This window comes from Lycorma delicatula, chromosome 4 (assembly GCF_047948215.1).
Source record: "Lycorma delicatula isolate Av1 chromosome 4, ASM4794821v1, whole genome shotgun sequence".
Taxonomy (NCBI): domain Eukaryota; kingdom Metazoa; phylum Arthropoda; class Insecta; order Hemiptera; family Fulgoridae; genus Lycorma; species Lycorma delicatula.
The window spans coordinates 205,656,877-205,672,580 of record NC_134458.1 but is presented as its reverse complement, the minus strand read 5'-3'; the positions used below and the strand labels follow the sequence as shown (position 1 = coordinate 205,672,580).

General features: G+C 31.3%; 1 protein-coding gene across 3 annotated transcripts in view; it reads right to left on the bottom strand.

Annotated features, from left to right (window-relative positions):
* Positions 1–15,704, bottom strand: part of aay (phosphoserine phosphatase) — a 90,086-nt gene that overhangs the window by 25,152 nt on the left and 49,230 nt on the right. For 2 of the 3 annotated variants that reach the window (XM_075365102.1, XM_075365103.1), the window contains one exon: positions 3,213–3,355. In XM_075365102.1, the coding sequence (XP_075221217.1) occupies positions 3,213–3,346 (134 nt within the window). In that variant the 5' untranslated portion in view covers positions 3,347–3,355. Of the gene's footprint in view, positions 1–3,205; positions 3,356–15,704 lie in introns of those variants that run through there. The other variant, XM_075365104.1, reaches the window with a different exon arrangement.

The following is a 15,704-nucleotide window of genomic DNA, read 5'->3' as shown; positions in this document are numbered from 1 at the left end:
AAGCCAACTACAGATAGCCCCAGGGAAGTCCAGTTGTATTGCCCTTTCCGGCAGAAGACCTATTAGAGGTATAAATTTGAATATCAGAGAAGAGCCAATTATGCAAGTCAATGAGGCAAAATATCTGGGAGTCATACTCGATAAAAATTTGAGATTTAGCAGATACATCGATATGATATGTAGTAGGGTCACTCCAATGGTCAAAGCTCTGAGAGGACTCTTCCAGAACCATGGAACACCAAAAATAGAAACTAGGAAATTAATAACTGCTGCAACAACATCAATGATATTATACGCGGCCCCGGTTTGGGGACATACAATTAGTATTAAACGGAATAAAGGAAAATTGAGAAGCGCGCATAGACTTGCAGTGTTGAGGGTGGCCGCTAGTTACAGAACGGTGTCCTATGACGCGCTTTGCGTAATAACAGAGGTTCTACCAATAGACGTGCAGATTAAAAGCAGGATGCTTAGATATGAGGGACTACCACAAGACGAGATAGCGGCTCAATTGGAGCAAGAATGGCAGTTGGAATGGTCACGCTCAAGAGTCGGGGATTGGACTAGAAGACTAATCCCTGATATAGGTAGGTGGTATGGAAGTAGACGCGGAAACGTTGACTTCTATATGACACAGTTATTATCGGGGGATGGATATTTCAGGCAGTACCTAGCCAGAATTGGAAAAAGGGACACACCACAATGTGTTTATTGTGAGGAAACAGATAATGCGGAGCACACTATATTTGTATGTCCCAGATGGGCTGAAAACAGGAGGGTAATTATAACAAATCTATTAACACCGGATAATCTAATTAATTGGATGGTACAAAATCAAGAGAACTGGGACTGGTTCAGAAGGTTTGCTGGAGAGATCCTGAGAACTAAGGAAGAAGAGGGCGGTAGACTGTGATTAAGTTAAGTAGGGAAGGGTGGACAGTCTCTCCGTGGAGGGCCCGTATACCCTGATATGCGGGTTCCTGCGAAGGGGAAGAACTCCAGGGGAGATGGGAATAAAAGAAAAGACCGAGTCCCGGCCGGCGGTGTGTCTCCCTGCGGGCGTCTAGGCGCTTTGTGGGGTGGGTACCGTCGGTTAGGGGCATAGGCGTAAAGACCGAGACCCGGTTCCCTGCAGAGGGGCTGGGGGACGGCATCGCCGGACCTTGGCCCTAACACGGTGAATTAGAGGCAGGCAAAAAATAAAACAAAAGATCCAAGACCAGGGGGGCCAACCTCCCGTGCCTTATGTAAAGCCGGTGGGTGGGGGACGCCCCCTTTGAGTAGAAGGACACTCTCCCCGACTGAGTATACTTAAATGGATATCCGGTCGGTGAGAGTAGGGAAAAAAAAAAAATTCTGCCGCTGAGTCAACTTCGGACCCCTTCGTCGCACCGTGGGCTTCGTTCATATCGCATCTTCCATCTGCAGCCCGATACGAGTATTCATATTAATCCAAACGCACCATCTGTGTTTGGATTAATTTACACGCTATTGTATATTTACTTTTCTTATAATTGTTATCACGAGACAATCGGAAAAATAACAAACTAAAAAAACTGAAAATTGTACAGAATTTAAGATTCTATATGACAGTATCCAAAATTCATTTTTAATTTTTAATGGTTTAATTGCTTGAATAGACTCAATAAATTAAAAAAAACATGATTTGAAATCAATAGCTACAAAAAATTACTTAAGAATTTATGAAATAGTGTAATAAATGCAACAAAATTCTACACTGGATGCTGGGAAAAATGATAAACTGTGTTCTTTAGATCTGATGGTTTTACAGTGGCTGGAACATCTCAGGGAGTTACATATTTTAAATTAAAAGGGATGTAGTAAATGAACAACAGGAAGTGAACTAATTCTTGTACATCACTTAAGTTAAGAAACCAGTTTCAGCTTCACTTCATGTGTAGGTTTTTAGTAGCTAAATTACCATAACAAATAATGGAACTTAAAAAATTTTCTATATTGGTCAAACTGGAAAAAATCTTTAACAGTTAAATAAATATCTACAAATAATAAACATTAAAAAATCAAGTTATGCTCAGCATTTTATAAATAATAATTACAATTATACCAGACTCACAACAAAAGATTGTCACACGAATGTAATTAAGAAATTTGAAACATACACCTTAAAAAGTCTAAAAGAGCAATTCATTAATGATTAACTACTGTGCAAGTCTAATGGTTTGTGAAACATGATAAATTACAAATATAATCAGTCAGATCTTAATAACATTTAATAATTCATTTGATGTGTAATCACTGAAAAAGGTGCATTGTAACTCCAAAGCGCCCCATTATCATGTGAAATTAGGAGCTGAGTGTATGATTTTTATTTGTATTAATGAAAAGTTTATTTTCACAAGAACATCTAAACCATATTTGTTCACTCATCATATTCACCAGTTGCTAGGAATTTCCCTTTTCATGAAACTGTTTTTAAACACAAATAATGAAATTGTAATGTGGATTTCAAATTTAGGTACATTATAACCCTAATTATAAATTGCATTCATTTAGATCCAAATTATCTGGACCAATTCATATTATCAATGTTTATTCGTACTTTTAAAAAAATTTCAAAACCCCATTTCTTTTATGAATTTTTTAGTTTCAAGTAGGTGCAATGTTATAAAATATTCACACAATAGGATGAGCTTAATTTATTAATTTTTTAAATCAGAAAAATGAGATTTTTAATACTTATCATTAAATTAAGGATTGTAGATTATAGTCCCATTATTTTAATAAATATATAAGCTGTTGTAAAAATTATTGCTAAATGAACTCATCTATCCCTTATTGAAAGAAACCTGCTTCTTATTCAACTCATCTCTTATTCAGTGGGCCTATTTTCTTAGTTACTGACCATATTTTAGGTAAAGTTTATTAATATGTACATTTAAAATTATTTTAAATAAGTTTGTGTGTTTTAGAATTAACTGTTATTGTGATTTCAAGGGGCTATATGACATATTTTTTTTTTAAATGACTCAAAATCAGATTAAGTGTAGCAAAATTTAATAATATTAACTTTTTATGGTAAATTTGGAGTATCAAAATGTTACATGTGATTAGTATTTTAATACAGTAAACATTACAAATTCTTTTTTTAAAGAAAGAGACTGTAGATGTAAAGGCTTATGATTTAACTGCTAATGATTTAACAAAAAAGAGATTATAAAATTACATCTTACAGACTAAGTACATCTTTTCCGCAATACTTTGCAAGTTCATCTATCCCTTCTTCTTGTATTACTGTTGAATCTACATCAAAACAAACTGCATCAGCTACTTTCCAAATTAATCTTGGATCAGTTTCATAATCCATTCTGGCTTACTAGAATAATGAAAAATACAAATTAAATTAAATTGTGGATTAACTTATAAAAAGAAGGACAAGGTTGATGAATGTTATATTAAGGCATAAAAGATTAGTAAATTTGGTTCCAAGAGGAAATATAGATGGATAAACACCGTCAAGAAGATAAAAAGTAGGATATATAAAACTAAGGATTTAGGATTAGGTTAGAAGTGGCATAGAATAGGAAGGACTGGAGAAGTGCATCAAAAATTATAATTATAACAATTTCTCCTATAATTCAGTGTTCCCATATACATATGATTAGAATGATAAATTATTGCAATTGTATTTTCAGAATAAAACAAAAATGAAGTAAAATTAATCTCCAATATGCAAATGAAAAAATTAATAATATTCATAAGGAAATAAACCGTTTTTAAATTTCATATTAAATTATGAAATTATTTTTCTAATTAAAAATTAAATAAAATATATAATAAAAAATAAATAAAAATAATACAGTGATAAAAACAATCAAATTTACGGGTTAAAACATAATAAAATTCATTTATATGTAAAATGTTTTTTCTGCTTAATTAACTGCATTTGTATATTAATAAAGTTATCTTATCAAAATATGTATGGCAGTTGATAAATATTAATTTTGTTATTATTAAAAGTTACATTAAAAATGATATATTTCTAAATGTTATTAATAAGTTATTCATAAGTTATAGGTTAATAATAATATTTTATTACACAAAAATTAATGTCATAATATACCATTTATTACATTTATTTAAAATTTGAGGTTAAGTATACAATGAAATTATATCTTCAAAATTCATACAATAATTTAGCATTTTTAAACAAATTTTGTTTATAAGTATTGAACAATTTTTTCTGAATAAAATTAAAAGCAATTTATTTTAATTTTAATTAATATGTTATTAAATAAACATAAAACCAAAAACATTTTATTAATTAATTTATATTATGTACACCAAAATGCAAGATATTTTTTATAAATAACATACATGTACGTTGCCATAGATTAATAATTTATAAGCTGATTGTGTGTGTTAATATAATAAAATTTTGCTGCAATACATTTGTTTAAAATTGACCTCACCCATGTCAGGTTAAGACACGTAACAACTCATTGTCACAACCACTTGTAGCTGAAAATCAATATATCTCTCTTCCCATTTACATTACAAATCCTCTATGCATAAGGGTGTGTGTGTATATAAATTATAGAAGTTTTTATTTTTTTGTTCTTTAAAAAACTATGAAATATCTTTATAGAAAAAATTCCTTTTTTTATTAAACTGAGTAATTTTCAGTTAATGTTGAAAATATTAACTTTTTCCATTTTAATTGTGAAAAAAATGTATCCTCTTAGGTCTTAATTGGTACAACTTGTTAATATGATGTATTAATTTCATTATAATTAAATTTTTAATTATTGATACTTTTAAACTATTAAAACAAAAATCTAATTACTATTAAACTATTCTCTTCCCATGACATTCTTGTCTTATCTTTATTTTAATTACTTTTTACTATTTTTAATTTACTTATTACTATGATTGGATTTTTTATTTTTTTTTAATAGAGGGATTAAATGAATTAATAATTTATAAATTTCAGCAGTGTCCAGTGAGGTTGTACCCAGTATTGTTTAATTCAATTATAAATGGGGAATTCATCTTATAAAAGTGGTTTCTGCAATTGGTTTTTTGTTGCTGTATACCCTTTATTTTTAACTTAATAATATTATTACATTTTTATTTTAATTATTAATGTAATTCTATGGTCATTAGATACTTTAAAAATGCCAGTTGCATATAGTGAAACTACATCCAGTGTTATTAAACACTGATTCATGGGTTAACATCATTACTCTCAGAAAAAAGTCAGACTGATAACTCTATGAGATGCATAACTAACCTGAGATGCTTTGTATGGATTGCAGCCATATGAATAACTGAGACTAACAGTACAGCAATAAATAAATGTCCCAGTTTCTGTGGGAAACAGTGCAATTTTATATATATATATATATATATATATATATAAAATTGCACTGTTTATATATATATATATACATTGCTTCATCTTAATGGAAAGTTATAGGTTATGACAAAAAAAATATTATTGAAATGTAAGTTAGTATTGTATCCTATAGATAAGAAAATGTATTTAACTGATCTGCAGCTTCAATATTAAAGGAGCCATTAACAACTGTAAAAAAATCCCCTGCAAGCACAGTTCCCACAAATTTTTAGTCATTTGAAATTTTTATAAAAACAATTAATTAATAGATTGAAATATATTAATTTATTGCATGTAAACTCACACACACACACACACACACCCACACACAGACACCCACCCACCCACACCCACACCCACACACACACACACACACACACACACACACACACACACACACACACACACAGACACCCACCCACCCACCCACACACACACACACACACACACACACACACTCACACACACACACACACCCACACACAGACACCCACACACACACACACACACACACACACACAGACACCCACCCACCCACACACACACACACACACACACACACACACACACACACACACACACACACACACACACACACACACACACACACACACACACTTATTATTTATTATATTTTATTGTATTATTTATTTGTTATTAGCAAAAATAAGGTAATATTAAACAATGAAAAAACTCAATAATTAGATGTAATAATATTCCTACAGTTTATTTATTGATTTATAGAGAATAAATTCTTTTTTTTTTACAGTTTTAGTAACTATTGAATATATTATTTTTTTAACATAAGAAATTGTTACACAACGTTGAAACAAAACTGTTATTTACTTTTTACTAAAGTAAATATACTTAATTATAACTAATGACATTTGCTAACATGACATCACTTTATACATGACAAGTTGGCTTTATTTTTAGCCAAAACATTGTTATTAGAAGTAGGGTTATTTATATTATAGTTTGAAATGACAATTGGTTTTTGTGTTGTTTTTTTTTAATAATAGTAGTAGTTGTAATAATGATAACAGAAATAAAAACTGTCACAAGAGAGTCTAGTTTTATATAAACATTATTTGAGCAATATTACTTGTGTTACTAATTCTTATAAATAACAAATAATTTATTATGTCTACACTTGATTAAAATCCCAGTTAATATTTTTCTCTTTTATCTTCTTTATTAACAAGCCAGTTGCTATATGAGAATAGAAACAGATAGTATCAGATATAACAGTAAATGAATCATTCAATATACTGTAACAGCAGCATAGTGTTACAAACAAAATGCTTCCTTGTATAGAAATCCTTCCAAGTCCTCCTCTTTCTCCTAAGATTACAAAGATTTGGAAAAATACATATTAAAAACAAAACACACACACAACGCAAATTAATTATAAGATAAGACCTTTTTTAACTCTATCTATTACATAGTCGGCTATAATATAAAATTTATAAATTAATGAAAAAACATATGATATTATTACATAACCAGTTCCTAGTGTCTCAGAAGTATTCACAATCAGGTAAATAATCAATAGAATTAATTATTTTTACAAAAAAATAAACTGTGATGCTTATTTCCTAAACATACACTGCAATCAGTCAATCATGGTCAGATTACTGTGTTCAAAATACTTAAACACCAGTTAAAGACAATTAATTAATTAACTACTTATGTTGCTGATATAGGTATTAAATATAATAATCTTAATAATATCATCAATAATATTATAATCTTTCTTGTTCAAGAAAAATTAAATGTCTTACAACCAGTCTGTCTTAAGCCAGATTGAAATTATATTGACTGTTTGGAAATGAAAGATTTTAGGATTAAAAAAAAAACTGCAACTTGTGTAACGAATGTCAGATCTTTTCATGGTGAAAAAGGTGATAATTTCAAATTAAGAAATTAATGATCAAAAAGTATTCTTTAAAAATTTTGTTCTATTTAGTGAAATTGATTGTTACAGTAGTAGCCATTATAATAAGTACCAATTGTACGGGTTGAAACTGCATTTAATATTTTTTCTCTTCAGTTATCTGCTGGAAAGCGATTTATTCTTATTGTCTTATACCACTGGTATTTTTACTTTGAAATACTGTATTAAGTATTTTAATACTTAAAATATTTTTAAATATTTTAAATATGTATTTACACATATTTATAAAATTCATATTTTGTTTCAACATAGAATAATAAATAAAATACTAAAATTTATCCCTCTAATTGGATAATAGAATTATGATGAAATGCTATAAAATAAAGAGGGGATTTTTGTCTAGAAGAAAGGTATTCAAATATTAAGATTTGTTGTTGCAAGGACAGCCTGGTTAGGGAGCACAGTAAAAAAGGGATCAATGGAAAGGGGAAATAAATACATAAAAGTGAAGCTATTAAGGAAAAATGATGAGACAAGAAGTTTTTGTTAAATTCATTAAAAGCAAAGGAGAAATAAGCAAACTGTATAACAAGGAAAGTTTAACAAAATAGCTGAAATAAGTTTGTGGTGAAATTTAGTTTGAAATTTCTGTAAATGTAATAAAATATTACTCCTACTTAAAACAAAAATAAAAGATTTAAATTGGCATTAGCAATGATGAATTTCTGAAATGTTTCATGAATTTATGGAGTATAATAAAAATTCTGAAATATGCGATTAATATAATGTGAATAATAATCTAATAATGTAAGTAGTTAAAACACAGATTGAGGAGTTCAAGAATAAATTAAGAAAAATGATATGGAAAAGGAAACCCTAGTACAGCGATAACAGGATAGCTTAACTAACAAAGTGTATTCCAGCTGAATTCAGAACTACATAGCTTTGGTTCATAAATTTACATGGGAAACAACAGGTTGAACTTTGAAAACAGCATAACTGAAAATACAAGAAGATTGCCATAGCTGAAACACAAGAAACGTAATTGAATGGTCATTATTTTTTAAGATAGTTCTCATATGAAGTGGGATATAAAAAAATTAGTATTGACCAATTCAACACTACTTTTACTTTCCTGGCTATAGATTTATTGCTGCTACACAATGATAAGCTATAAGGGGAAACTATAGTGACTGACACTAATTTTGGGTATCAGGGATTTTGGAAATCTTGACTTCAAGACCCCCTTAGTCTAAAAAACATAAAAAAAGTTATAGAAATTTCCAGAAGATGTATTATATGTAAAACATACATATATACATTGGTCTGCAGTTCGATTAATGTTTCTGCATAGAATCAACGTAAATTCTTTGAAAATGGCAAAAAAAATTTCTATGGCAATGATGGCATTAAATTTTCGCCATTTTTAATTTTTGACTTTTTGTATAATGATCCTTAGAAAATTGAGCTTTATTACAATGAAAACACTTATTAAGTTATTTTAAATTCCAAAGTTTTAAGTCAACCAGATATAGTTGTGGATATTCAACATTATCTAAGAACAGTTTTTGCCTAATATTTCAAAAACCCATTGATCAAAAAAAGTTAAAATTTGGCTCTATATTAGCTTTGGCTTGCTTTTTGACTTTATTGAACTTTTAAATGCGACTTCTTCCCCAATCATGTGGATAGTTTTAATTCCAAACTATTTTAGAATATAATAAAGGAAATGGATTGCCTTTTTTTTTTGGCGTACAACAAAGGTTGTTATTAGCCTCTGAAAGCAATGATTTTACAATATATAAACTAATTTTTAACACATGCGCTAAGAATAATGACATATAAACTAATTAACGGAAAAAATAAATTAAAAAATAAAATTAACAAAAAACTGCACAGTAACAAAGGAAAAATAGGAAAAGTTAAATCGCAATATAAAATACTAAGAAAACAAAAGCAGAAGGTAGGTATACTTGGACAATGCCAAGAGATGGAAAGAGGTACCAGATAGACTATATTCTGGTCAAGGATAAGTATAAAAACCAAATACAGTCTAGTCATTTGTACTCTGGATATGACATAGAGAGTGATCATGTCCTTGTGATAGCAAAATATGATATTAGATTTCAGAAATACAAAAGAGCTAGCCAGCATAAATGATGTGTAGGAAAACTCAAGGAAGAGGAAATAGTTAAGGAGCTGAAAATAATGACAGATGAATTGATCAGCAGAGAAGAAGGCTGGGAAGGAATGAAAGAAACCATATCGGTAATGGCTAAGGAAATAATAGGGTTAAACAAGTTAGAACCAAGTAAACCATGAATACTGGACCTCATTAAAGAGTGAAACAAGTTAAGAGGAAAAGACTGGAGAAATACAAAAGGGTAAAGAACATGATTACTCAAAAATGCAGACTGGAAAAAGAAAGGTGGATGCAAGACAGAAATGAGGCGATTCAGAAAAACCTAGAAAGAGGAAAAACTGACAGAGCTTACTCAAGTATTAAGTCAATGATGATAAAATTGAGAACGAAAACAAATATGGTAGGGAATAAAAATGGGGATCTTCTCTTTGATTTAGATGATGTAGGTGACAGATGGAAAGAATATATTGAGGAGCTATATGAAGGAAAGGATATTGTTAACAGTAGGAAATATCTGGAAAATGAAAATAGGGTGGATAAAGACATGATGGGACCACCTGTATCTAAGGAAGAATTTTTCAACGCCTTGAATAACCTGAATAATGGCAAAGCGACAGGCACAGATAACATTCCGGCAGAAATATTAAAAGAATTAGGAGAATCAACAAAGGAGTGTTTGTATAGGCTTATCAAATGTTGGTATGAAGAGGGAACGATACCACCACTAGATTTTATAGATAGCAAAACTGTAATAATTCCTAAGAAGGGAAATGCAATGGATTGCAACAATTACAGAACAATCTCTTTGTTATCCCACACTTCAAAGATAATGCTAAACATTTTTAAAAGCTGAATAAAAGGGAAAATTGAGGCAAATTTGGGAGAAGACCAGTTTGGTTTCAGATCTGGGAAGGGAACTAGAGAAGCGATACTAGCGCTGAGTGTGTTATTAGAGAGAAGAATTGGGCTTAACAAGAAGACCTTTTTGACTTTTGTAGACTTAGAAAATGCCTTTGACAAGGTGGTTTGGGAATTGCTCTTTCAAACAATGAGGGAAATAAAGCTTGACTAGAGGGACAGAAGACTAATTCTGAATCTGTATAAAATGGAGATTGAAATCAACGGCTTAAAGAACGAGGCCAAAATAAGAAGGGGAGTCAGGCAAGGTTGGCTACTGTCACCATTTCTGTTTAATTTATTTATTGAAAAAGCTATTGTAGAAATGAAAGAAAAAACAAAAGGAATCAGAATTAATTGAAAATATGGATTTTCCATTAATCCACACACAAATTCACAATCATCTGCACAATATACGAATTAACACAAATACGAATTAATATGCGAATATACAAATTAATAGGCAAATTAATACAATATCATCTGCAAAGCGGATACATGTCCATACATGTATCTGCTTTGCAGATGATATTGTGTTACTGGTGGAATCAGCAAGAGGAATGGAGATTATGTTAGAAACACTATCTAAAGTACCAACAAAACTTAAACTGAAGATTAATAAGGAGAAGACAAAGATTATGATTGCAGGAAAAACAAAGGAAGGTACAAAGGTTGATATTAAATTAGACGGTACTGTTGTAGAGAAGGTTGATAGTTTTTGTTATTCGGGAAGCACCATCACTAATGATAATAAATGTGCTACAGAAGTAAAAAGAAGAATAATGTTGGCAAAACAAGCTTTCCAGGATAAAAAGAATATACCGACTGATAATCATATGAGTTTACAAATAAGGAAACGATTCGCTAAAAGTTATGTCTGTAGTGTTCTAACTTATGGGTATGAAACATGGACGCTTGGGAAAGCAGAAAGAAGAAGACAATGGAAGCAATGGAAATGTGGATTTGGAGGAGAATAACAAGAACAAGCTGGGTGGATAGGAAAAGAAGCGATCAAGTTTTAGCAGAAGTGAGTGGAAGGAGGTCCTTGCTAAATGTAATACGAAGAAGAGGAGCAAAGTTGGTAGGACATGTAATATGACATGACCAGTTCTTGACAAATATATTTGAGGGCAAGGTTTTGGGTAAAAAACCTAGAGGTAGACCGTCAGCAGCCGTCATCAATAATGTTAAAGAAGAGTTGGGCCTTGGTTAATATAATGACTTTAAGAGAGAAAAGGAGATGAGAGTGACGGGTTTAAATCGACGAGGCGTATGCTTTAGTGAATGATGATGATGATGATGAAGAAAATCGAATATAGTGTCCGGCTTTATGAAAGGACAAGATATTCGGTAACCTCGGTATCCTCAGATTGTTTCTTAGAATATCTCGGCAGCAACTAATTTAAATTTCCGACACAACGCCGCATAACATATGCAGTCCACAAGGATGTGGTGTATCGTTAGTCGGCAGTCGCAGCGAATGCAAACGTGTGCATGGTCTGATTCATCAGGTGTCAGGTGTCCATGTGTAAGATTAGTATACGCTATTCGTAAACGGCAAATAATAATCTCCTCTCTACTGTTATTCCGGATTGAAGAGCTCCTTGGCCGCACAGCATCCTTGATGTAAAGGAGTTCGTCTACCGTAATAGTCCAATCACTGCCACCTTCCTCGTAAAGTTTGTTTAACAGAATTAACAAAATCGGTAGAAGTAACAAGAGTGGTGAAAGACGGTCGGCTACATGCATCTTTAGCAGTGGAATCCGCCTGTTCATTACCCGGATTTTCACGATTAGTGATCCAGCATAAACTCATTCGTGGGTTCTGACGGTTCGACTCAGCAATTGCATTATGAATTTCGGTGACGATAGGATGTCTAGAATACAAATCTTCAAACGCTTGGAGTGCACTAAACGAATCGCTACAAATAAGGATGCGACGACAGGATGAATGATATAAAAAGGCTTATTGATGGCGTAAGGTTCAGCATTGTAGACACTCGTAACACCAGATAGACCGAACATATAGGTTCTACCATTTACAACAAAAGCGCATCCAACGGTATCATTCTGTTTCGATCCACCTGTGTACGCTTGCGACAGGGCTTGATCTAAAGACACCTGTAGCGAGATGAAGAAAAGCGTGGTATACAGCATCCAGCATCTTAAGCACGGTATGACGCGCTGAAGAGTAGACGATGCAGGACCGAAATAAAGAATAATAAAAACGTATCATATATGATCGATCCGCTCCCCACTTGGTATTGTTAAGGACTGGTAGCATATCCAGAATCTTTAAACATCTTTTTTTAATGTTTTATATGTTTGGCCCACATAAGACGGCTATCAAAAAAGCAAACCTAAAAATTTAATGTCAGGAGAGGTAGCAACTGACTCTCCATTGATAAGGACTTGTGGAATAAAAGGGTCTCGCAGCGAGAAAAGACTATACATTTTGTTCTCTCAGGTGAGTACGTGAAGCCGGTAACCTTAGACAAGCCTCAAGGCGAGATGTATTATTCTGTAGTAGTCTCTCAGCTGTGGCTGTTGAACGGGTCGTGAACTGGAATGGGTTCACATAGAAATCTTGTATTTGGAAGGATGACTTCTATATATGCCACACTGATTCTATTAATATTTTTAAGAAGTCAATTGAAACATGAGGAGATAAAATGGTAGAGGATGTCACATTTCGATAAAAATGTCTGAAGGATTTAATTGTATTTCTTATCTTTAATTAGCAAAAAAACTTTTTCAAAAATCATCTGAAATATTTCAAATATAAAAATATTAATCTATGTTGGTTTTTTACTAATTTTAATATGATTTAATAGTTAATTATCTGTATAAAATATGTTTTAGGGATGTTTAAATCTAATTTTCCAAATTTGAAGAAGTTAAAAGAATTTTTCAAAATGAATGAGGAAATAATGAAAATTAATTGCGTTTGAACTGCATTAATGTTTCGAATAAGTAGAATGGTTGTACGGGGGGGGGGGGGCATTTTTGCCATTAAACTTTTTTAAAATTTTCTGAGAGGTGGATTGATAGTAAGATTGGGTTTTGTATGTATATATTTATATTAATTGAAGTTCAGGAGGGCAAATTTTTTCTTACTTTTTAATTACCTTTTCAAAATAAATAAAATATTTGAAAAAAGAAAACCACCTCTATCTCAAATATTTTAAATATTAAAATTTCAAGTACACTTGGTTTTCATTAATTCTATTGTAATTTAATAGTTAATACTGATGAAAAATATGATTTATGGGTGCTAAAATCATTAGACGAATATTTAAAAAGTGGCGAAGGTAATGGATTTCAATTATTAATCCCACCTTTGATTTCTTTAATGTAAAACTTTAAATCTGCTAACATAATTTGTGCATATAAGATATCTATGGCAATAATAAATGTTTAGTTTAGAAATAATTGTTTTGATGGGGTGAGAAGATTACCCCACAAATTCATGAAAATTATGCGACTCATTGCCGCCTATTTTTGTGGTTTACATGTTTTGGATGAATTTTAGAAAATATTTCGGCGATAAGAATATAGCAAATAAAATAGTTCAGATTGATTAATATAATATATTAATATGTGTCCCACAGAGAAATTTTCATCAAAACATGTTCTACTGGTGAAAATAATGAAAAACGTTCATATAAATATAAGTCTGGAAACGCTTTGTCTAGTTACGTTTAGCGAAAGATTTCTCCCGGATTTCAGCTTTTCTAATAAAATAAAGCCCTACTGTAATTTTTGGGACCCAAATTAAGGAGTAAAGTTGGTGGTTTCTTATGTAACTTGAGCTGGGAAACAGGATAAAACAAGCCCCTGAACTGTAACTCCGGTAGGTTTTAAAATATCCGACGTAAAAGACAAAATTCGGTGTCGAAAAACAAGTTTTTTCTAGGTTTGTATTACAATAGCTTTGTTAAATGACTAATAAAAGCGGAAGATTTAATAACAAAACTTGTAGATAATTTAATTCTGAGAAGATTAATGTAAACACAACCAGTAAAAAGTAAATAAGAACTTTTAAAAATCGGTTTTTTATTCAAGTAAAACAGACGAAAAATAGAAAATCGTATTATTTTGAACCTAATAAACATTATTCTTAATACAGCAAAATAAAAAAATAAAATACATGAAATGATAAATGGTAACGAAATAACAAACCACGGTTACAGTAATTCTTCAAAATTCCATTTTTCACAATGTACACTGCACTCTGCCCGGTGCAGTCTGTTCCGGTGGCTTTCCGTATTATGTCGGATCGTTTCGTATAAATTCAATCGCATTTCGTATTTTAATGAGTAACTCTTCTTTAGTATCAACTTTTTGTCGGTATACTATCGTTTTCATATGGGTACAAATAAAGTAATCTAGTGGTGTTAAGTCGGCGATCGTGGTGGCCAATCGATCAGTCTACCCTGTCCAATATAATTTAAGAAATTAGCATTCAAGTGATATTTCCAGCTACTAAAGAAAAATGTGGCGTTGCACCATCGTGCTAGAAAATCATTTGCGATCTAGTTTGTAAACTTATAATATATAGAATAATCTAGTTTGTAGTACATCCTGTAAAAGAGTCGAAAAATCATTTTTCAAGAAATGAACATATGCATCTCCCGTAAGGTTTTAATTGAAAACAAATGGTCCCAGAATTTTGTCATTAATAATGCCACACCAAACATTAATGTGAAATCTGTGTTGGAAACTAGTTTCCACACTACCATGTGGATCGTCTCGTTCCATAAGTGACTGTTTTTAGAATTGAAGACTCAATTTCATGTAAAAATGGCTTCGTCAGTAAATAAAATTGAATTTAACTTTTCAGCGTAGTCTAGAAGTCAATGACAGAAGTTTAATCGCCGCTGGTAATCAATTGGCTGCAAATTTTGAACCTTCTGTAGACGGAAAGGATAAAGATTTTCTTTCCGTAGGTTGCGCCACACTTTGTTTTTTGACAAAATAGTGCGAGATGAAATTCGCCTTATACTAGTGCCTGGGCTACGCTGAATATGCTGAATAATACGATGATGATTTACTTGGCGTTCGAAAGAAAACGAACACGTTGGAAATGACCCTTTCGTTCGTAAATGCTGATACACCTAAAAATGTTTAAAAAGAATGTTTATTAGGTACAGAAAGAATAATACGATTTTATGTATATTTTTCGTCGTTTTGCTTCAATAAAAAACCGATTTTTAAACGTTTTTATTTGCTTTTTATTAGCTGTATTTACATTATTTTTTTTGAGAATTAAATTTTTGTACAGGTTTTATTACTAAAATTATGCATTTTATTAAAGCATTTATTAAAGCTATTGCTTAAATAATCCTAAAAAAACTTGTTTTACTACACCGAATTTTGTGTTTTACGTC